This window comes from Saccostrea cucullata, unplaced genomic scaffold, assembly GCF_032062105.1.
Source record: "Saccostrea cucullata isolate Sc308-1 unplaced genomic scaffold, CSIRO_AGI_Scuc_v1 ctg2210, whole genome shotgun sequence".
Lineage (NCBI taxonomy): Eukaryota > Metazoa > Mollusca > Bivalvia > Ostreida > Ostreidae > Saccostrea > Saccostrea cuccullata.
The window spans coordinates 14,228-39,134 of NW_026936750.1; the positions used below are offsets into that span (position 1 = coordinate 14,228).

The window sequence follows — 24,907 nt, forward strand, 5'->3', positions numbered from 1 at the left end:
ATTGATGTCTACGATAATCTGAATACAGCACACATCTGTCCACAAAAAAATTGATTCCGACTTACCTCAACTTTTTTAACGCCGAGTTGGCAATATTTCAGCCTTTTTCGGCGGAGATATTTAAATATTGTATGAACGGTTTTTAAAATTGTGGGTGTCTCTGGCGGCCCCCAGTGAGCCTACTCTTTTTCGAACTCCAGAGAAGCGATCTTTTACGTGCCTAGGGACTATAAATATAATAATGCTTATAAAAATATTAACATTTAAATCTTATTGTAAAAATGTGTTTCTTGAAAGTATTGTACGATTTCACTAGGAGTTACATTTCTAAAATGATGATGCATCGGTTTTACACCATTAAAAAGTTTATTTCGAACAGTTGTAAAATCAGAACATTCTATAAGTATACGATTTAAAGCTATGGCACAGTCACAAGATATGCATTGAGGTTGCTGTTCCCCGCTAAGTAAAGAGGAATGGGTTAACACTGAATGTCCCAATTCTTAATCTTCAAATAAATACCTTCGTCCTGACGTTTCAGACAGAAGTCAGATAATTGATTGACTTGACTTTGTTTATATTGAATACATTTAATGACTATCTAAAAAATCTCAAAATATTCAAACATATTGAAGTGCAGATTCTGTAGCACTGTCAGCCTTGTTATTATCCGGAATACAATTATGACTCCGAATCCAACAAAGTTCGACATTTTTACTTTGTGTAGCAAGATGTTTGAATTTATTTAATATACCCAAAATGTACGCATGATCACTGTTCATATTGTGTATGGACTGTAAACATGAAAGCGAATTTCAAAATATTGTAAAAGAGTTTTCATCCGAAATTTTAATATAATTGAAAAGCAAGTTGTTTAGCTTTGGAATCAGCGTAAAAATTGTTGCTTCGTTTGGAGGTCTTGTAGAAAAACATCTTTATTGAGAGTTGCAGCGGTACTGCCTTTATCCTTTAAGCCGTCTGTATAACTGGAAGAATCTAGCGACAAGGGAATAAGTAGAGAAATAGAATAGCTTTGCTGCCATTTATGAAGAACATTGAGGAGAACGAGGAAGTACGACTTCGTGTTTGGTAGCCGGGGTGAAAGCCAATGGAGGGAGATGAAATCCCGGAGTACAGGGGCGCGGCTTCGGTTGTTACTGTTGGATGTGGCCCATATAGTTACTTTTGTACGGTATTTTTTTTTCTTTTAATGTGTGGTTTAGTTTAGAAATGATATCAATACATGTAATGAGGGATCAGTAAGTAACTAACATTTTTTTTCAGGCGAGAGGGGAAGACAGATGACGATGCTTTCAGGGAGTGGTTTTCAAAGATTCAGCTTCTGTACAGCATAAATGTTAACCGCTAAGCATACGGAAATCAAAATCGCTTCAATTGAAACATGAACAAATGCATTTCTCATATTTAGCAGCATTTACATAACCAAATTCCCTGAATACATTGAATCAATCCTTAACTGATAAATGATGTATACATACGCTCAGCAGTTTGAAGTGAAAGTTGCGGGTCCTTGGGTGAGACCTTAAAAACCAAGGCCCCGTGTCAGCGGCAGGCGTTGGCACGATAAAGATCCCTCACTGCTCAATGGCCCTGAGTGCCGAGTAAAGGTCAAAATTTGAAGCCCTTCATCGGCATACGGTGACGTCTCCATGTGAGTGAAAAATTCTGGAGAGGGACGTTAAAAAATATTCAATCAATCAATCAAATTTCCATGTCGAGCCTGTACTTCCCACAAAATTCGGAGTTGTCTTAAACGTGGAAGAGTGGGACCAATTTCTCATGCTCTCATGAAGAAAATGGAGAAAGGAGTCGAGAATGCGAACCAAGATCAAGGAAGTTTTAAAGGACATGGTTATTAACAAAACGAAAGAACACTGCCATGGATGCATTACAGATCATCCTAGTCAAAAAGAACACATGGAGCTGGACTGTCTTTGGGAATTTGGAAGATGTAGTCCAATCAACTTAGTATTTTTAACTTCATCAATTTTTATATTTTTCAGTCCACTAGTATCTAAGCTGCTTTTCTAAGATCATTATAATCAACGAAATTTGTTTTCCTTTCAAGGATAGTGATTTCTTAGTCGAGACTTATGAAACTACCCTCATTGTTAAAGAGGTTAGTAAGAAACACAATGCCTTCATTAAAACAGTTTTTCCAAAAGAAAGATTTATTATTAATTTTAATCCTTGGATTACTCCATATATGATCAAAGGGCACATGCCTGTCATTCTCTTGATTTTTCTTGTTAGCCTTGCCAGAACTTCTTTCCAAAAAAACATTATTAAATCTTGAGAGATTCAGAAGGTTATCAGAACCCCTTATCCAATGATCGTTTATATCTACTTTTAGTTCAGCTTGCATTTGAATGAATAAATCTTCAAGTCTTCTGATCCAACTTGATTTTAGGACAGAAATTAATTCTGTATAATCAATCATTTTAGACCTCAATATTTATAGTTCTGGATTATAATATTTTTCTTTACCGTATAAATTTTGCTACCCCATAGAAAATGATACATTTCAGTCTCAAACAGCTTCAAAACATCTGACATAGGATTTAGTAAAGTAAGAATTAATGGTTAAGTTTGGGTAATATTTAAGTTTTAATTAGTGCTAACCTTCCGATTAGGGTAAGGCTCCGGAAATATGCATAGCATTTCCGACATCTTTTGTTTTCACTTCCGACATTTTCTGTTTTCATTTCCGACATACTTTTCATTTCCGGAATTTACCTTTACAGCAATACAATGATTTCTAAGTAAATGAAAATGGGATTTAAAAGTATTTATACCAAAATATTAATAAAAAATGAATGAAAACATCTATACATAAAAACTCTAGATAAAAGAGTTCTCAGCACATTTAAGAATGGAGGCGTACAAGGCGAGGGTAATCCCCCGTTCTAAAAAAGACATTTCTCAATTCAAAAAGTATTTTTTTCAAAATTGTATGGTTTATATCATCTTTTACATATCAGATTCTGTATTTCATTGTTTTAATGATTTATGAATAATTTTTTTTACTCATGTTTTTAAAGACATTTGAAAAAAAAAGAAAAAGCTTCATGTATGATTTTAACTCTCTCCATAGCGCAGCATTGGTCCAAGACCAACCGCTTTAACCACTACGCTACGAAGTATATAAACTATCGACGTCTTTCAATGTGATTTAAATGGACGGGTTTGTTGAAGCGAAAAATTTTTCAGAAAAGTTCGATTTTCATATAGAATGGGTTCAGATTCCATTTTTTGGACAAATGAAATGGATTTCGCATTTACATTTCCATCATTTAAGCGCTCACGAAGAATGGAGACTTGACCCACTCATGTTCAAAATTCGTTTTTTATAGCTCTATTAAACCCATTTTCTACCAAATATGCTTAACTGTAAACTTTAAAATAAAGATTATAAAATGATAAGTGGTTCAGTAAAATAAAATGATAAAATATTTTGAAGATGACATTACTGAGAACATGATTTTAGAAAAATATAAATTTTTTGTGAATTTTGAAGATTGAGAAAAATTTTGTCTCAGAGCGGGGGATTGTACACGCCTTATACGCCCTCTTTCTTTGCATCAAATTAAATGTCAGTGACAGCAACATATTTACGTCCAAATCGCCGATAGATTTACAAAATCAGATTTCAATGATTTATTAACGATTCATTCCTGTAATCTTTTCAAAAGTAAAGTTATCAAATCTGGTACTAAAGGTACTACATATGTATTTGAAAAATGTCGGAAATGAAAACTAACAAATATCGGTAAGGAAAAATCAATAATTACCAAAAATTCCGGAAATGAAATGCAGCCTTCCGTAAACAAAGTTTTCATTTAATTTAGCTTGGTGGAATAATTAAGGTCAATCATTTCATCCAAGTTTACTGAAAATTTTATTCCTAGATCAAATATTAAATTTTCCCTGTATTCCTTTTTTTAGTCTAACGTTAAGTTAGATGTTCTCCTTCGAGAGATCTATGCGTTGTAATAATCTTAGCAATTCCTTACGGAATCTAAGCGATCTAAATACATGGTAAGAATTTAATGGTATACTGTATAACACATTTTTCTTACACTTATCTAAACTTATTTAAATAAAAGAAGTTTTAGAAACTTACCGTCTTGCTGCAGGAAAGACAACTCTCTCGAACCATGGTGAAGTATCAGGAATGAAGAAACTTGGAGACGTTTTCGATACATAGGCCTATAGTATCTCATAATGAAAGGATACCGAATTATGAGCATCTCATAAACCACCGCGTGTGTGTTGTTTTAACAATTATTTCTTTTGATGATCCTATCAAGGAAGTTGAATTATTTAAAGGGAAAACACTTAAAGAAAAGTAACACTTCGTGTTACCAAACATTATTTGTATAAAATTAAATCATAAAGATTGTAATATATATGTTGTGTACGATCTGACTTCTGGTTTTTGTGTACAAGTTGACTTTTTGTATACGACTCGGTTTGTGTACGAAGTGACTGGACACCAAGTGACTGCCATGTCGTGAGGTGGCAGAGGATAGTTTCGAATAAAGTACCGGTCAAAAAATAGAGAAACCTGAGGTTTGAATGCGTATTATAGGTAATTTAAAGCTAGAATATTTTATGGGTGCATTTGGAGGGACTTGGTGGCCTTGTATATTGTATCTTCTTCTCTGCTTCTGGGTATTAAATTAACTAACTAAGCACATAGTTATGATAAGCAAGAGTGCCTTTTCCAAAATTTTTAATTTTATGGCCCCACGGTCAAGGGTTCTTGTGTAATGGCAGGGCTCTATTCATTATATAGTGAAAATGCATTTATTCTTTGAAAATCTTCTTCTTTGCTTCCGGATATTAAATAAACTAACTAAACACATAGTTATGATGAGCAAGAGTGCCTCTTCCAGATTTGTGAATTTCATGGCCCCAGGGTCAGGGGTTCTGGTGTTAGGGTGGGGCTCTAAAGATTAGATAGTGAAAATGCATTTATTCTTTGAAAATCTTCTTCTCTTCTTCCGGATATTAAATAAACTAACTAAGTACAAAGTTATGATGAGCAAGAGTGCCTCTTCCAGATTTGTGAATTTTATGGCCCCAGGGTCAGGGGTTCTAGTGTTAGGACGGGGCTCTATAGATTATATAGTGAAAATGCATTAATTCTTTGAAAATCTTCTTCTCTGCTTCTGAGTATAAGATAAACTAACTAAGCACATAGTTATAATGAACAAGAGTGCCTCTTCCAGATTTGTGAATTTTATTGCCCCCAGGGTCAGGGGTTCTGGTGTTAGGACGGGGCTCTATAGATCTAGTGAAAATGCATTATTTCTTTGAAAATCTTCTTCTCTCTTTCTGAGAATTAAATAAACTAACTAAGCACATAGTTATGATGAGCAAGAGTGCCTCCTATAAAATTGTGAATTTCATGGCCCGGCCCCAGGGTCGGGGGTTCTTGTGTTAGGGTGGGGCTCTAAAGATTAGATAGTGAAAATGCATTTATTCTTTGAAAATCTTCTCTTCTTCCGGATATTAAATAAACTAACTAAGTACAAAGTTATGATGAGCAAGAGTGCCTCTTCCAGATTTGTGAATTTTGTGGCCCCAGGGTCAGGGGTTCTAGTGTTAGGACGGGGCTCTATAGATTATATAGTGAAAATGCATTAATTCTTTGAAAATCTTCTTCTCTCCTTCTGAGTATAAGATAAACTAACTAAGCACATAGTTATAATGAACAAGAGTGCCTCTTCCAGATTTGTGAATTTTATTGCCCCCAGGGTCAGGGGTTCTGGTTTTAGGACGGGGCTCTATAGATTATATAGTGAAAATGCATTTATTCTTTGAAAATCCTCTTCTCTCTTTCTGAGAATTAAATAAACTAACTAAGCACATAGTTATGATGAGCAAGAGTGCCTCCTATAAAATTGTGAATTTCATGGCCCGGCCCCAGGGTCAGGGGTTCTTGTGTTAGGGTGGGGCTCTAAAGATTAGATAGTGAAAATGCATTTATTCTTTGAAAATCTTCTCTTCTTCCGGATATTAAATAAACTAACTAAGTACAAAGTTATGATGAGCAAGAGTGCCTCTTCCAGATTTGTGAATTTTATGGCCCCAGGGTCAGGGGTTCTAGTGTTAGGACGGGGCTCTATAGATTATATAGTGAAAATGCATTAATTCTTTGAAAATCTTCTTTTCTGCTTCTGAGTATAAGATAAACTAACTAAGCACATAGTTATAATGAACAAGAGTGCCTCTTCCAGATTTGTGAATTTTATTGCCCCCAGGGTCAGGGGTTCTGGTGTTAGGACGGGGCTCTATAGATTATATAGTGAAAATGCATTTATTCTTTGAAAATCTTCTTCTCTCTTTCTGAGAATTAAATAAACTAACTAAGCACATAGTTATGATGAGCAAGAGTGCCTCCTATAAAATTGTGAATTTCATGGCCCGGCCCCAGGGTCAGGGGTTCTTGTGTTAGGGTGGGGCTCTAAAGATTAGATAGTGAAAATGCATTTATTCTTTGAAAATCTTCTTCTCTTCTTCCGGATATTAAATAAACTAACTAAGTACAAAGTTATGATGAGCAAGAGTGCCTCTTCCAGATTTGTGAATTTTATGGCCCCAGGGTCAGGGGTTCTAGTGTTAGGACGGGGCTCTATAGATTATATAGTGAAAATGCATTAATTCTTTGAAAATCTTCTTCTCTCCTTCTGAGTATAAGATAAACTAACTAAGCACATAGTTATAATGAACAAGAGTGCCTCTTCCAGATTTGTGAATTTTATTGCCCCCAGGGTCAGGGGTTCTGGTGTTAGGACGGGGCTCTATAGATTATATAGTGAAAATGCATTTATTCTTTGAAAATCTTCTTCTCTCTTTCTGAGAATTAAATAAACTAACTAAGCACATAGTTATGATGAGCAAGAGTGCCTCCTATAAAATTGTGAATTTCATGGCCCCAGGGTCAGGGGTTCTTGTGTTAGGGCGGGTCTCTATTGAATATATGGTAAAAATACATTTATTCTTTGAAAATATTTTCCTTTGCTTCTGGGTTCTATGCCAATGATCCAATTATATATTTATGATGAAGAAAGGTGCATCTAACAAAGTGTTTTTTTATGCCCCCTAGGTCGGGGGCGGGGTACATAGACTGAAAATAAATTAAGGCCATTCCAAGTTTTTTTTTATGTTTAGCGTCCGCGTGCGCCTTGGTTTTTGACACTCCATATAGAAAGAATTACACAACATCAGAAGTCCTGAAATTTATTAATGTAGGCGAATTTTTTTAATTTTGTCAATTTCTCCAAATAATTAAGTAAAAAATGAAAGCATTTAATCTCTTGCTTTTGCGAAAAATAATACATATTTCTTCTATTACAGCAGTTTAGTTAGTTTAAATCATTCAAAGGGCGTCATTTTAACGACTTTAAAGCCCGTGTTTTATGTTTTGGCTTGTGTGTTTTTTTTGCGAATAGGTAGGTAGGTTTTTGAAAGATTGGTGGACGCTAAACAGAGAAAAAATTGGAATGGCCTAATGTTTTGAAATTTGCCTTTTGGTATTAAGCGACTATTTTATGGCAAGATTTGCAAAATTTTGAAGTATGTTGCCCCTGGATTAGTGGTTCCTTTGGGGACGTGTACAACCATGTATAAAGTGCAAGTGCACTTTCTCTTTGTTACTCTGATCTACCTCTTGGTATTAAGTAAATAGAGTAAGCATGCTAAGTTAATAATGATGATAAGCAATGGTGCCTTTTTTAAAATATTGAAATCAATTGTGAATTTCATGGCCTCTGGTTTAAAACATGATTCAAATTTAATTGTTTGTAAGTTGTTACACAATACTCAGGTGACCTATATGGCCCATGGGCCTCTTGTTATATCACATTTCGGGCATAACTGGTTATCCATTGGACATTTTCAACTTTGCAGACATAGACTAACACACGAATGAGCTAGCGTACATATCTAGATCGAAATTTTACAATACCTCTTCTGCCGACAATATAGCAAGACTCCTTTACAACATGGTCAGAGGTTGTTTCTAGTCTCGTTCAACAAGACGCTCGGCTGTCTCCGTAAACTAGCAGAGAGTCTGGTAAAGAATCTCGTAAGCGTTTGTAACCGCCAGAGGGAGCTATCTTGTTTTCATTTTAAAAATCCTTTATGTAAGCAAACGTTATAAACGTTTCTTCTGCTTGATTGTTACTTTATATTAATAAACTGGTCTTTAATCAGAGATACCAAACGAGAAAATATAAAATTTTGATACTGTAGAAAATAAGGGGGTACAATTATTTTTAATGTATACCACTTTAACAATATAGTACGGTAAAACGGTTGGATGGTTGTCGACGATTCCTGGTACGACTTAATTTTTGTATTCAAGAGTCGGAGCCAATAAACGTTGTTTGTATTTATACTGTCTCCTCCTCCTTTTCAGGTAATTATCAGATTATTGTCCCCCGCTTGAAAAGTGGGGGATATTAATTTGGGTTTGTCCGTCCGTCTTTCTGTCTGTCTGTAACGCTTTCGTTTCCACACGATATCTCGAGAACCCTTTGAGCTTTTGCAATGAAATTTAGCATAGCAACTCCCTATGGACTATGGACTAAAGAAGACCCCTATTGATTTTGAGGTCAAAAGATCAAAGGTCAAGGTCATAAATAAGCAATTTCTGTCTGTTAAAACACTTTCGTTTCCACACGATATCTCTAGAACCATTTGAGCTATTGCAATGAAATTTTATATAACAACTCCCTGTGGCCTAATGAAGACCCCTATTGATTTTGAGGTCAAAAGGTCAAAGTTCAAGGTCGTAAATTAATACATTCTGTCTGTGTGTAATACTATCATTTCCGGGTGATATTTCAAGAAGATTTTGAGCTTATGCAATGTTATTTTATACCAAAACCCCCTAGGACGTCTCTCGCCCCTCTCAAAGTGCCCCGCCCCGTTTGTTTTATTAGTATTTATAGTATTACATGTCGCGCTATTTTTAGCGCAGGGGCATGAGGAGAGTTATTGCGTATAAAACAGGTTCTCGGCGGACTTTATGTTCTTATTACATCTATTAGAACTGTTTAATAAAGGCTAAATAAATCAAACACCATGGATTGTGTAAAATTTTGAGAATACCGAACATGAAAACATGAATATATATATGTATGTGACTTTAGTTCTGCATATACTTCTTCATCGAGTAAAGCTAATCCGTGGTCCAGTGGTCATGTCTCTCGCTTCAAATGTGAGATGTCCCGGGATCGAATCTCGGTTGATCCTTTCTTTTTTTTTTTAAAGTACTTTTTTTTTAACTAAATGATAGTATTCAGCATGTGAAATGAAAAATTTATGAGGTTATAAAATCATTATTACAGTGTGATAAATATTCCATATAAAAAGAATCTTCCATACACATAATAAAAAATAAGCAATCAAATCTTTATATGCATATTGACATACATGTATTTTATTTGCTTCAGTATACATGTATACATTTAATAATTCTACAAATTTAATTATTTACAACTTAAGTCAGGGGGATCCGACCCCCCCCCCCCCCCTCCACGAACTGCGCATGGTTTACTTTTTCCCTAAGCGGGGGACACAAATTCTCTGAATTAGCTTGTTTTATATTAGATGTGATTGATGTTGCACAAGATATTTTAGATACTTCGCTAATTGCATACATGTTTATTTTTGATGCATTTGAGGTTTAACATGCATACTTAGTCTTTGAAGCGATCAGTGCAAAACCATGGGTTTTTTTGGTCACGTGATAAAGAGTATTACAGTGTATAGCTACAATGCATACCTTTATGTCAGTTCATGTTTAGTTTTATGATTTGTGGAAGTTATATAGGTAATATTATTAATAGCATAATATTTAGTTGAGTTAGGCCGTAGTTGATGTAAAAGTGAAATGTCAATATTCCCGCACTTTCTACATCCGGGTATTTCCAAGATGGCTGCGCCCATACACATGTTATTGTTTACATTACCATCGGTATAACAAGTAGAGCTTTTCAAAAAAGCTTACCGTCTTTAGCAACACTTTTAAACAGTAAACAGATCTATACTTAACAGGCTGTATAATTCTTTTGAATTTCTTGATTTTGTATTTCTAAATTAGCTTTTTACTGGCATTAGCCCTACCACGGTTGTCACTCGGTCATCTCCGTAGACTGGCCGAGAGCTTTCGTCAAACCTCGGCTGATTCCCATTCACTCTTCAAACAAGAAAGGGGAAAAGAATAATAACAAATTGTAAAGTCTGCAAGCAATAAAAATCAAATTTTATTTATAATGAAATTAAAAAGACCCTTTTAGTCATCGTTATGAAAAAATATATCATGTATTTTAGAATTTATTACTGCTGATTTTGTTGTTCGTTTTGTCATTTTTTTAAGATTGGAAATCTTGCAAAATTGTTAAGTCGTACGAAAAATAGATCATCAGAAAGTTATCTCCCTTGCCCTGAACAGCATTTCAACCAATGAAATAATTGAAAATTTTCTCATCATGCAATTTCTACCAATCACAAAAGAGAGGAAGTGCATAGTTCGAAGACTGTAAAAAACTTCAACTATACAATACCGTCTTCCAAGGAAGACGGTAATTATAGCAATGTACAAGTCAAGTTGATGTTGTATGATCTCTTAGTTATTTAGATTTGAGTGCATCAAATCACAGTGACTGTTAATAGTAATTCAGTTGATAATAAGTTTAAGGTTGTGGTTGTGATACTTTGTGTCATAGATGTCAGTATTTTTTTGTCAGTCATATTGTGTCATTAAAGTTCATTAGTTAAAGTCTCAGGATTACCAAAGATTAAGTCACATGTCTAGTCAATATTTTTGTTTACATTGAAATTACAAGTTAACAGTTTACTTTCCACATACATGTATCTGTATTGTTATTTGATTATTACATGTATCATTCTCTAGTGATATATGAAATTAATGTGTTCAAGAATGTGTATTATAATTTTTGTATTCAAGAGTCGGAGCCAATAAACGTTGTTTGTATTTAAACTGTCTCCTCCTCCTTTTCAGACTCACTCCATTTTGAAACCGGTAACACTTTTTGGGGGCTCGTCCGGGATGGAGACACCAGAGTTTGAAGATCGTCTGCTGCAGGGGAGGTCTGTATTGTGTTTAGCGACCCTGGAGGCCATCTTACGGTTTTGTGAAGATGTCGGCATGAAGAAAGAAGGTCTAGACACAAGGTGCAAGGCCATCAAGGCAGTGGAGAACTGGCTAGGAGAGGAGTTGAAAGATAAGACTAAGGGACAAGTGGCCCTTCTTGCTCTGGAAGTGTTTGCAGAAGAAGTAAAACCGGGAAAGACTACGGTTAAAGCGGAAGTCAGAACCAAAAGACATTCCAAATCTTTTTCTGAAGACAGATTTGAAACCAACCGTGTCTGCAGTTACTTCTTTCAGAAAGGAGTTTAAGATTCATGGCCAGATAGATTTACAGAAGGGACTATCTTTCTTTTCTCTAGTGCAACAAATAGAGACAGGATTACAGAAGGGTTTTTCAACAGTGGAGATAACAGATGCTGTCATCAGAGCTGTCCAGGTTGGCACGGGGATGAGGTGCTATCTAACACTACCATCACTGCGACAGATTTTAAGAGCACACTATAAAGAAAAATCCGCTACAGAATTATACTCAGAACTGTGTCAGCTTGCTCAACATCATAAGGAATCACCGAATGACTTTTTGTTGCGTGCATTTAACTTAAGACAGAAAATTCTATTCGCATAAAAGGAAGAAAAGGTGGAAGTGAAATATGAACAGAACTTGGTGGACAAGGTGTTTTTCCGTACTCTGGACACCGGACTAACAAATGAAGTCATTAGGCAGGAAGTGACTGGATTCTTAGAAGGCATGCACCATCTGGAAGAAGAAGAACTTATCCAGTTCATGAGCAAAGTTACGATGAAGGAAGAGGAAAGATCCGCCAAACTGGTAAAGAAAAAGGGGTATCAAATTGCCTGCATGCAAGAAAGCGAAACACCTGAGCTGCAAAAGAAAAAAGACTTTAAAGAAGGAAAATTGTCATTAGAAGTCAAGGAGTTGAGAACACAGATCCATGATTATGATATGTCAGCTTTAGATCATAATTGCAGTGTAAATGTATTTGTAGTATTGTATGAAGTATATTTTGGAATATATGGTTCAAGTTTCCTGATGATAATCAGATGTTTAATGTAAGATTAAGAGTAAGGATTTTTGAGAAATGTACTTATAAATGATCTGTAATCAAATTTTTTATCAATTGTATTTTTTTTTTTTTTTGGTAATTGTCAAATGTCGAGACGACATTTAATTTGTAGGGGGAGAGTGTGATACTGTAGAAAATAAGGGGGTACAATTATTTTTAATGTATACCACTTTAACAATACAGTACGGTAAAACGGTTGGATGGTTGTCGACGATTCCTGGTACGACTTAATTTTTGTATTCAAGAAACGGAGCCAATAAACGTTGTTTTTATTTATACTGTCTCCTCCTCCTTTTCAGGTAATTATCAGATTATTTTATATTAGATGAGATTGATGTTGCACAAGATGATATTTTAGATACTTCGCTAATTGCATACATGTTTATTTTTGATGCATTTGAGGTTTATCATGCATATTTAGTCCTTGAAGCGATCAGTGCAAAACCATGTGTTTTAGGTCACGTGATAAAGAGTATTACAGTGTATAGCTACAATGCATACCTTTATGTCAGTTCATGTTTAGTTTTATGATTTGTGGAAGTTATATAGGTAATATTATTAATAGCAATATTCCCGCACTTTCTACATCCGCCCATACACATGTTATTGTTTACATTACAATCGGTATAATTATAGCAATGTACAAGTCAAGTTGATGTTGTATGATCTCTTACTTTTATTTAGAGTTGAGTGCATCAGATTACAGTAATTCAGTTGATAATAAGTTTAAGGTTGTGGTTGTGATACTTTGTGTCATAAGATGTCAGTATTATTTTGTCAGTCACATTGTGTCAATAAAGTTTCATTAGTTAAAGTCTCAGGATTACCAAAGATTAAGTCACATGTCTAGTCAATATTTTTGTTTACATTGAAATTACAAGTTAACAGTTTACTTTCCACATACATGTATCTGTATTGTTATTTGATTATTACATGTATCATTCTCTAGTGATATATGAAATTAATGTGTTCAAGAATGTGTATTATAATTTTTGTATTCAAGAGTCGGAGCCAATAAACGTTGTTTGTATTTATACTGTCTCCTCCTCCTTTTCAGACTCACTCCATTTTGAAACCGGTAACAAAATCAATCGAAGGAATGTGTATTACGCAGGTAGGGCTACACTACTTTCACTTTTGTTTTCGTATAGAATATTTGCAAGACGTAATAAAACACACTTACCGATAACTGATGGGCATTACCGTAAACAATTCCTCTCTAACGGTTTTAACTTTAAGACATATAACTTTCACATCTTTAAGTTATTTTTCTGCTGATTTATCATGTATTTGTTTAAATTTTGTGGGTGTGTTCTTTTCAGCCAATCAAAAACTTTACCAGAATTTCAGTAAGCCTCGTTTTGGCGTTACAAACAATATCATGTATCTTTATCAGACCCTCTGGGTGGTCGGAGATTTACGGAGACAGCCGAGGGTCTGGTCGAACGAGACTAAGGTTGTTTCCAGTCGTACTGGACAAGACGATCTAAACTGCAATTCACAAAATATCGAAAGCTTTAAGTTATTTTATTTTCTCCGTTATATTACGGGCAATTGTATGTAGGAACTAATCTAACCAGTAACGTCTACTGCACAGAAATCAAAGTGTATAAATCTCTTACCACGAACACGAAATATATAACGAACGCATTATCTTTATAGACTGTTTGAGGTATAATGTTAACTCGACCTTATTTGTTTCGAAATTTTAAAAAAGGATAAAAGCAACACAGATTATCGATTTGAAGGTGTTACCCCATGCAGTTTGTCAGAAAGAAGGGCTCCTTAGGTAGTGTTGGTGGACAGTATTTAGATGTCTGTATTTGAAAGAGCCCATGTATAAATGTAGCGTACATGTATGTTTCAGAAGCAATTAAATCCGGAATACTCTGATTTTCCTTCATAGTTTAATTCAATTTTTTTGTATGTAAATGATTATTTGACTCTCTTGTACATAGACCAAAAAATGACATTTTTAATGAATTAATGAATATCCGGCTGGTAGACCAAAAAATCTTTGTAATTTGGATATTTAAACATCAAAAGTCTACGCAACAAACATGGATTTGTGAAAGATCAATACGAGACTAAAATGACAACTGTTTTTTTTGACATGTTTACAGTCAATAATGAAAAACTTGCAGTTAGCAGAACGTGGAGAATTGTGGAGGATAAGTTGCTTATTTAAGATAAGACCTTGCAGGTGACAGAAAAGCAAGTTAAGATAATTGAATCTATAGATATTGAAATCATGATAGGCAAGCAAAAATGGTATTTCAGTGGGGTATGTAAACCCGCAAGCACGACAGACAAGGTTTTCCGCATCTTCACATTGGTAGTCATGAATGTATGGCCAATTGCCCCAGCCACTGTAACGCACTCCGCTGAACCCCATTTTCCGAAATTGAAACCCGTCAAATGGCTGAGTTCCGCAATGTCTTATTTCTGGAGTTATCTCTCTTGAAAAATCGCTAGATGTCGCCAACACATTGACTTCCGGGGCGTTTGTTGTTCAACTTGTGTTGTGTACTCACAGTACTGATAATTGCAATTTCTGCGTTAGACAAGGACATACCAAGGTAAGATTTGCGATATATCTGTATAATTAATTTATTTAAAGATTTATAACCATTATCTAAACGTGGTAAATGGTATACAAATAATAAAATATAAATGCTCAGCGTTTTCGCGTGGCATTTAAATATTCAACTGAATTGGCTATTGCAAGGTCTAAGATCGACCCTGTTCGAACCGAATGTAGATGACATTGAAATTATGATTTAATAACTGTTTAATATTAACAGTAATGTAATATTGTCGGAATAATTGAATATGTGACCATCCAACAGCGTTTAATTCTGAAAAAAGGGGGTGTCTTTATTAATCCGAGATTCCTCTGACTCTAACCCCCGCTTTTATTTTATGACGTTTGTCCGCACATGTCATAAAATAAAAGCAGGGGTTAGAGTCAGGGGAATCTCGGATTATGTCTTTATATGATATTGATATGATATCAATAATTGTTTACATAAATTACATCTTGGGATCCTAATTACATTCAATTTTTATGAAACCCTTTTAAGTTATTTGGGCACTGTGTGTTTTCTGAATCTGTATTAATATACAATATTGAATGTTTCAGAATGTCTTCAAGCACTGATGATGAAGGTGAACCATCTCACTTGTCTCTAGAAGAAATTCAGTCATGGAAAGTTGTTGAACTAAAAAATTGGCTTGAAAATCACAGGCTTAAAAAATCTGGGAATAAAGAGGTATTGGCAAAGAGAGTTTACAAAGCCATGAGGCATGGTTATGATTCATCAGAAGATTTCATAGATACAGATGAAGAAATAGAGAAAACTGTTCCTGTTCATCCTTCAACAGGTTCATGGAAAGAACTTGACTCTACTGATATTCCTGAAATTTCTCATAAGGCCATTGATATTTATTTTAAATGTCATAAAAATCCTGTAACTGGAGAAAGGTTAAATTTCGAGAGACAAATGAAAAAAGCAAAGCGTCTGTGCAATGAAGGGTTCATAAGAGAAATTGAATACAATAAAGGAAACAGTGATTTTTGTTACATGCGATCAACTTGTCTTCCATCAATGAAACAGACTGTTCAAGTTGGATTTGGAAAAAGTGCTAAATATTATTCTTTGAATGTTTGTATAAAGAAAAAGTCAGGCATTGTTGTAAATGCTTTATGTAATTGTAAAGCCGGAGAGGCAGGTCTTTGTGCTCATGTTGGAGCATTATTGTATGTACTTGTAAAAACAAAAAATTCCTGTACATCTAATCAGTGTGTGTGGAATAGACCTACACCTTTGAGAAGAAAACCAAGTCCAAAAAGAGTTGGAGATATTAGTTTTTCAAAAACAGAAAAAGATAATATTGTAGACAAAGTTCGTCCTTTCCCAGGCATTTATAATCCTGGACCTTGTCAAAGTGAATGCAGCTCATTTTTGAATGATATTTTGGATGGCTTAAAAGATATTTACCCACAATGTGTCTTGTATCAAACTTTAAGAGCAGAGCATGTTAATATAGATTCCTTTTTGAATATTTTTTTGCCAGATTTTATGTATAGGGACAATGTAAATCTAAAATCAAAAGAATGTGTTGAAAATTTTAAATCTTTTGTAAACAATATGAATATAACAACAGAGGTTAGTGAACTGTTAGAAAAGGGAACTAGAGGTCAAAATTCAAATGTTAACTGGAGAAAGGCTAGATGCAATATCATTACTGCATCAGTAATGGGTGACGTTGTCAAAAGAGTAAAGTCCGAACCAGACAATTTAGTCAAGAAAATTTGTGGATACGTAGTAGTACCAGATTGTGTAAAAAGTATCAGTTATGGTCGAACAAATGAATCTGTTGCTTTGAGTGATTATATGGAGCGACATTTAAATTTGTGTGGTGATGTGAAGATCGAGTCCTGTGGACTATATGTCAACCCTAAGTACCCATTCCTTGGGGCCAGTGTTGATGGACTTGTTACTTGTGTAGAATGTGGTACAGGACTTGTCGAAGTCAAGTGTCCTTATGGAAAACAAAAAAGTCCTTGGAGGAATATGCCTCCGACAAAATGTGGACAAGATAAACATTTTTTTTGCACTGAAAACAATGGTGAACTTAAATTAAAACAGAACCATAATTATATGTACCAAGTTCAAGGCCAGCTAGCATTATATGAACTTAACTGGGTTGATTTTGTTGTTTATACAAAAAAAGGTATATCTGTTGAAAGAATTCTTTTTGATGTTGGAATCTGGAATGATATGGTTCCAAAGATGAAATCTTTTTATACATATGGTGTTGTACCAGAACTTTTCACTAGAAGAATTCAGCGAGGAAAATCACTGTACATGTATAACATTTGATGTACATTTGTTAATAATTTGAATATTGCATAGAATGATTCTATTTGATTTTGAACATGTGTACATAAAACTGTTAACACTCTGAAACTTTTATATTTGCATGAGAGCTTAGATTCATCTGTAAAAATATTGAATAAAAACAAAAAGGTTATGTGATTTATTTTATTTATCCACATCTCATTTATGATTTCAAGGTCCAAGTGTACATATTTCAAGTTTATTTTCAAATGAATGTTTGTATTTCACATCGAATCGTCAAAATTCACATCACCTTGAAAACCACAAAATGTGATATACTTTAAATGTGTTTTTTTAATCATGCATTTAAAAAAATAATTCCTGGAAAGTAAATTTCCTCATAACAGGAATAAAAATAATTATACATGTTAGGGCATCCAGAAAAAAATCTAGTTAATTATATTTATGTCACTTCAGAAGTGGAGGCAATAAGTTAGTTAAAGATGTACAGATAACTATAATTTGTTCTGATAAGTGCACTTCTGAAATTGGTAAAACTGAGTTCACAATATTGTAGTTTTTGATCTGTTCCATCTTCATTTCAACTACTATTCTGGCTGAAGCTATTCTATTTGTTTTAAAGAAATCATGTTTTGACATCTGGCATGTACTTGATACTCGTGGTGGAACATTCAATCCAACATCAGCTGGTAACAAATCTTCTATTGTGAAACCTTTATCTGCCATTACAACATCACCTGGTGACAGTTTTGGAAGAAATCCATCGTGCTGAGTAATGTGTCTGTCTGACACATTCCCACCCCACAGTCTTGACACAAAGGTTACCATACCACTTGGTGACACACCAATCAATATTTTAAAAGTGTTTGAATGTTTGTATTCGGACCACGTCATCCACTGTGCCTTTAAAGAGGACGGTTTTTCAATAAAAAATTCTGTGCAATCAAGCACAATTCTAGTATCTGCGTGCATGCTAAAAAGCTTTGGTAAGTTACACAAAATCTGCTCTCTGGAGACCCACTTTATTAAGGATTTGCAGTGATCATAGAGGAAGTTAATCCAAGTGTTCATTACTCGTGATACTGTCGTTTCGGACACCCTGAAAATATCAGCAAGGTGTTCCTGAAGCAGCCCTAAACGAAGTCTCATGCAAACCATCAAGAATTCATCCACTGGTCTCAAGGAACGTTTTCTGCCAGGCTTTTTAACCCCTGGTTCATGATACGACTTCTCACCCATGGACCTTGTCTCTCCCTCCCAGTAATTGAGTTTCTCTGCACCATGTTTCTGCCTCAGCACTGCAAAAAACATCCAAAAAATTTGAAAAGTTGCAAAACCTGTATAAAATCTTGTTTTAGAATCGTCATCTTTCATATCTTCATATGTCATCCTAGGCAAATCTGCCTGAACTTCAGCATTAACAGTAGACAAAGGGCTGCCAGTCGTCTGGGTTGCAGTTGAAACATGTACACAATGCTCTTCTGTATTTGTGTACGCATCTTTTGAATAAAAATATTTGAGGTCAGTTTGTATTGCAACATCATTGTACATTGACACAGGATTATCTTGTGGATTTTCAGTATCACTTTGCCCTGAACCATCATTTTGAAATGAATTTTCAATTTTTCTTACAAGAGGTCTTCGGGATTTTGTTTCCTTTTTGGGTTTACTTGGAAAAATTGTGGGAATCGATTCCTCAGTAAATGTTCCCTCAAAATGAACACTGCAAACTCGTGTGTGGTCTTTTACAACCAAATTTGCTCTCACATGTCGAAGTCGCTGAATCCAGAGACGCTTAATATGGGCCTTTTTCTCCGACATAGGGAAGCGATGCAATATTATTTTATTTCCATATTCATCCAATGTTTGAGAAGTGTTGCTGCATCCAGGAACGCAGCAATATTTCTTCCCCATACTGGAAAATAAAAAGTACATTGTAAAGTACTTAAAAAGGAATTTTTTTTTAAAAAAATATGTTACAATTGACATTCATGTCCTTTTAAAATAAATTATGTTATGAATTCAAAATTATTTACATGTTACTGAATTGTTTTGCGAATTAAACAATGCCTTTTACACAACGGGGGGGGGGGGGGGGGGGGGGGGGGGGGGGGCAATGTTAGATTTTCTTATGAACACAACTTGACAGCTGTAAATATTCATTCCTCGTCGAATAAAAATAAATTCTATACTTTAAAAAAAATAGATATATGTATATAGACCTTTATAAATATTGACATTTTTTTTTTCTAGAATATACTAGATCCTTATGGTTGTTGCATGTGTATTAGATTCAAGAACCAACTCTGTACTGCTTTTATATTAATATGCATCGTAAACCAGTGTAACATCCTAAATACGACCGCTATTTAAATCCCTTACCTGGCTTGTCAGTGTCCTCGATACCGATAGTGTGTATTTTCTCGACGCTTCTTGCTTCAGCGATTTTGTTGCTTTGTGTATTGACGCCCCGGAAGTGGAGAGCTTCACAGTTAGGGACGATAACTCGTATTAAAAAAACATTGCGGAACTTGGCCATTATTTGTTCGGATACTGGCTATTGAAATGGGAAAAAAAGTTTCGGTGAAATAAATGGGTATTCTATTATTATTCATTCAAATTCTCTAAAATTGTTTCAATGTATAACAAACACAGGTTAAAAATGTCTATTGTTTAGTATATTGTTTAAGGTCTCTTTCAAACATTTTTCATTCCTATGAGGACCACCAATTGCCGGTGGAGAGCTACTTGTCCTGCACTCAGGGCCATTGAGCAGGGAGAGATTTATCCATGCCAACACCTACTGCGACACGGGACCTCGGTATATACTGTCCCATTACAAGTGTAGGGATTGGCCCCTTTCTGTGCGATTTTAGCGCAAATACTATAAACAGTGCACCACGGGGCAACCACAAGATATCGAGAGTGGAGAATTAACTAGTGTCGTCTGATCAGGTCAATGACAAGTGTCTAAAACAACTCGTCCACATTACTTTACCGATATTATAGAACTCACTGATGCAATTGCCTGAATGTATGTTGTTTAATGTCCCTTTCGAGAATTTTTCACTTTTATCTAGACACCACAACTTCCCGGTGGAGAGCTGCAAATTTTTAGCTCTACTGGTCAGAGACCAGAAGAGCTTATGCGATAGTAATGCGTCCGGCGTCCGTCCGTCTGTCTGTCTGTCTGTCCGTCTTTAAACAATTTTGCAAAATGCTACTCCTCCTACAGTTTTGGTCTGATTACCATATAACTTGGCACCCAATTAGACTTCACTAAGATACATAATTCTGTGTATCGGTTTTTGATTTCGATGAACGGTGTTACCGTGATTACTAAAAATAGAAATTGCTGTGAAATTCTTTCAAAATGCTACTCCTCCTACAGTTTTGGTCTGATTTCCATATAACTTGGCACTTAAGTAGACTACGCTTAGAAACATAATTCTGTGTATCGTTTTTTGATTTCGATGAACGGTGTTGCCGTGGTTACTAAAAATAGAAATTTCTGTTAAATACTCTCAAAATGCTACTCCAAATACAGTCTTAGTCTGATTATAATATAATGTGGCATGCAAGTTGACTACACTAAGAACATAAAGAGACTTAATCAAGGATCATTATTTCATTTATTGCTGTTGAAAAGTTTCAATTTCCAACTGCGTAAGTACCTTTCTCTTCCTTTGCTATAAGTACAAACCAGTAGAGCTTCAGTCTCGACAGAGACTTCTGGTTTCCTATGCTTTGGCACTCGGCGCTAATGTGCAAGGATGGAACTTTTACGTGCCGGCATCTACTGCGACGCGGGGCTTCGGTCTAAATGGTTCCTCCTGAGGACCGGTATCTACGTCCCATTGTGGGATACGATCCTGCGACGAATGGGTGGCGTTTTGATTTGCGAATTTACAATAGGGGGTAAAACCTCCGCTAAGCAGGCGATTACTGATACGGCAAGTCACCGAAAGACAAATCATTGACTGACTATAGTTCATCGACACTCACCGCTGTTAATAATAAACAAAGGAAAGTCGCATTGGTATAATTTTTTAACACGAAAAATTACCACATTTGATATGTGAAGTTTAGAGCCAAACCCTCCGAAAAGGAGAGAAAAGAATCAACTAGTAGGAACTGTAGGAAACCAGTGTCTGATCTTTCAAAAATGTCCCGACGTCTTGTCTCTGGACACAAAGGACTGACCCTTCACTGATGTCCAATCGTGTTGTATAGGACACCAGGGAGTGATTCTTCACAGATGTCCCGTTTCTATTAAAGGATACTAGGAAACAAGTCTGCCGAGTACCATTGACCGTTAAGGAAGGCGCGGTAACAGTCGTTAAACAACCAGCCTATTCTGTTCCCCCCCTAAAAAAAATTGAATAAAAGAATAACACTTAAGTAATATTATCTGTTAGAAAACCACGTATATTATTATTCTCTTTCATACCCCTGGATATATATGGGTAAATCGGTTTTGCATTCGACACACGTACTTCTTAAAATACTTCATCATGCGACAAAAATCTGTTGACCCTGGGAAGACAGTCAGAAATCTCGGCTTTGCAGCCCAATATACAAATATATAACGTAAGGTATCACGCGACCAAAAGAAAACTTTAGACCCTGGGAAGACGGTAAGACACAGCTAGATGCCAATATGTTGGCACGCTGGATTTTGTTAAGTCTTTTCGGCTGTGGTTCATTCAGAACGGTTTCCGCAAAGCTGTAAGACACAAGACCACATCATTGACTGCATTGAAATGGAGCTTGCAACTGTTAGATCCAAGACAGTGCACCAGAAAATACAAGGACTCGTATTTGGTCGTATGACAAATTTCGAGATTGGTGATGTTGAGTTTCTTAATTTGAAATATCTTATTATCAGGAACACCCCACTAACCTGTCAGGAGGTCATCCAGCATTTTTCAAAGCCGTTAGTGTCACTGAATGGCGAGTAATGTTTGCAGGTAAACCCCCCCCAAATAATAATTGGTCGATATGTAAATTGTTAACAGCGGCATATCGTGAGAATGAAGAAGTGTAAAAGGTATTCAATTATCAAAGTGACAATTTTGATACTTACATCTTAATTTATTTTGTCGATGAGCATTCTAGGATCCCAACAACATCTACCGTAAATCCCGAGGACCCGTCCACTTCTACAGAGAATCCCAATCAGTCAAATTTTCAACACGACATTAGAAACTTAAAAAAAAAAATAAAAACGAAGAATGAAATTGACATTCTATTTTTAAACCAATTTATAACTCTCGGTTATTTATTTATTTAAGAATTCAAATTTTTTTTATGTCCATAATGCCCTGCAGACCGCTCCTGAAACAGAAGAAACAAGCATTCTGAGAGTATGGTATAAGCAATACATGTCCCCTACCGGGTTCCCCTTTTTCTTCAGGATCCATTTTATAATATGCAAAAGTCATGTCCAAGGTAAAACTGCAAGACTTTTAAGTTGTAAATGCCTTAAAACTAATAAAATAGTCCACATTAAGACGAAAATTCAACTTATTTTTCACGGTCTTTTCCTCGCTATATATTTATGTCAACCATCGGAAGTTCGAACCCGATCTTAATTAAACGATTATGAAAAATATTCAAAATGCCATAATTCTGTCAAAAATCAATGAAGCGATGCGAAATTCAAACTTGATCTGTAACTCATTAAGATACACTCGCATACCAAACTTCAGGTCAATATCTGCAAGTGTTTAGGAAAAAAAGTGCGGAAAATCAAGTGGGACAGACAGACGGACGGACGCAGAGAAAACCTATATAGTCCACCCGGTTTTACCGGTAGGGGACTTATAAAACCTTAGAACTGTGAATTGGTCATTATTTCTCTTTAATGCGTCTATTATCAATACTTTTTTTTATCTCTTTAGTTATCAAGTAGAATCCAAATAAATATCAATGTTCTCTTTCTTTCTTTATTTATTTTGTTCAAGATATTTTACAAAGATGTTCTTTGATTTACGGATTCTCCTGTCACATGCTAGGGCTGTGTGTTGAGCCACAAATTTCGATACGATATCATATGATACAATATTTTTTAAAGCGATATGCGATATATTGGATTCTAAGACAAGTCCATCAGAAAGGGCTTCTAAATCATTTTAATGCATAAATTTCATAACAATTAAGTGTTTATTACCCATTTTGAAGTTTTTGTCTTATTGTCTTTACAAATAACACTTCAAACTAAAACTTTTGATGACAGTAAAAGCAACATGTTCAAATGATTTTCTCTTTGTATAAAAACTGTTATTTCCTTACAAACTGTATCATTATTGAACAGTTTTAATTCAAAAAGGTAAAATATAAACTTTGGTGATTGAAATTCCCATCTTTTAAACAGAATTAGAAGAACAAGAGGCCCATGGGCCACATCGCTCACCTGAGCACCAAGGGTAGGAAAAAGTAGAAAATGGCTTTTTATTATAAAGTTTAAATCCAAAAGTAGTCCCATGACAAATCATAGATTTGCTATTTTTTAGAAAATGATTTTTAAAATATTTTCCTATATATATCTTTAAAAACTTTGGTCGGCCATTTTGGCCTCACCCTGGCCTACCCCTGGGGGTCATGATTTGAACAAATTTAAATCTACACTACTTGAGCATGCTTCCATATAAATATGATGAATAATGGCTTTGTCATTCTTGAGAAGAAGATGTTTGAAGAATTTTCCTTTATATTTCTATGTAAAACTTTGGTCGGCCATTTTGGCCCCGCCCTACCCCCGGGGGTCATGATTTGAACAAACTTGAATCTATACTACCTGAGCATGCTTCCATATAAATATGATGAATAATGGCTTTGACATTCTTGAGAAGAAGATTTTTAAAGAATTTTTCCTATATATTTCTATGTAAAACTTTGGTCGGCCATTTTGGCCCCACCCTACCTCCGGGGGTCATGATTTGAACAAACTTGAATCTACACTACCTGAGCATGCTTCCATATAAATATGATGAATAATGGCTTTGTCATTCTTGAGAAGAAGATGTTTAAAGAATTTTCCTATGTATATCTATGTAAAATTTGGTCGGCCGTTTTGGCCCCGCCCTACCACCGGGGGTCATGATTTGAACAAACTTGAATCTATACTACCTGAGCATGCATCCATATCAATATGATGAATAACGGCTTTGTCATTCTTCAGTAGGAGATTTTTAAAGAATTTTCCTATATATTTCTATGTAAAACTTTAGTCGGCCATTTTGGCCCCGCCCTACCCCCGGGGGTCATGATTTGAACAAACTTGAATCTACACTACCTGAGGATGTTTCCCCATAAGTTTCATCTTTCCTGGCACAGTGGTTCTTGAGAAGATTTTAAAATATGCACCAAATTTTCATTAATTCCAAATGTTCTCCCCTTGAATGAGGGCGTGGCCCTTCATTTGAACAAACTTGAGTCCCCTTCACCCAAGGATACTTTGTGGCAAGTTTGGTGAAATTGGCCCAGCGGTTCTTGAGAAGAAGTCGAAAATGTGAAAAGTTAACAGACAGACGGACAGACAGACAGACGCCGGACAAAATGTGATCAGAAAAGCTCACTTGAGCTTTCAGCTCAGGTGAGCTAAAAACTGTCTGTCCGATACGACATTTTTGTTGAATATCGATACATTGATACAGCCCTATCACATGCGCATGTCTTACGCAAGATTCAATTCTACTACGTTGAAAATAAAACCGAGGAGAGCCATACCATGGCGCTGCAAGGTGTCGAATGATTTGTATTATGAGGAAAATTTGTATCACAATAGAAGCATTTGAGACTGAGAC

General features: G+C 35.4%; 1 protein-coding gene across 1 annotated transcript; it reads right to left on the reverse strand.

Moving 5' to 3' along the window:
- Window positions 1–17,291: 17,291 nt before the first annotated feature.
- Window positions 17,292–19,621, reverse strand: LOC134246461 (uncharacterized). Its single transcript, XM_062728828.1, has 2 exons — window positions 19,482–19,621; window positions 17,292–19,014 (listed from the first exon to the last, which is right to left on the reverse strand). Exon 2 carries the CDS (start codon window positions 19,011–19,013, stop codon window positions 17,547–17,549), a length of 1,467 nt encoding a protein of 488 aa, XP_062584812.1. The 5' UTR covers window position 19,014; window positions 19,482–19,621; the 3' UTR covers window positions 17,292–17,546.
- Between the last annotated feature and the right edge of the window lie 5,286 nt (window positions 19,622–24,907).

What these genes read in the sequence shown, in the direction of transcription:
- LOC134246461 (XM_062728828.1), bottom strand. Translation starts at nt 19,013, where the DNA reads ATGGGGAAGAAATATTGCTGCGTTCCTGGATGCAGCAACACTTCTCAA.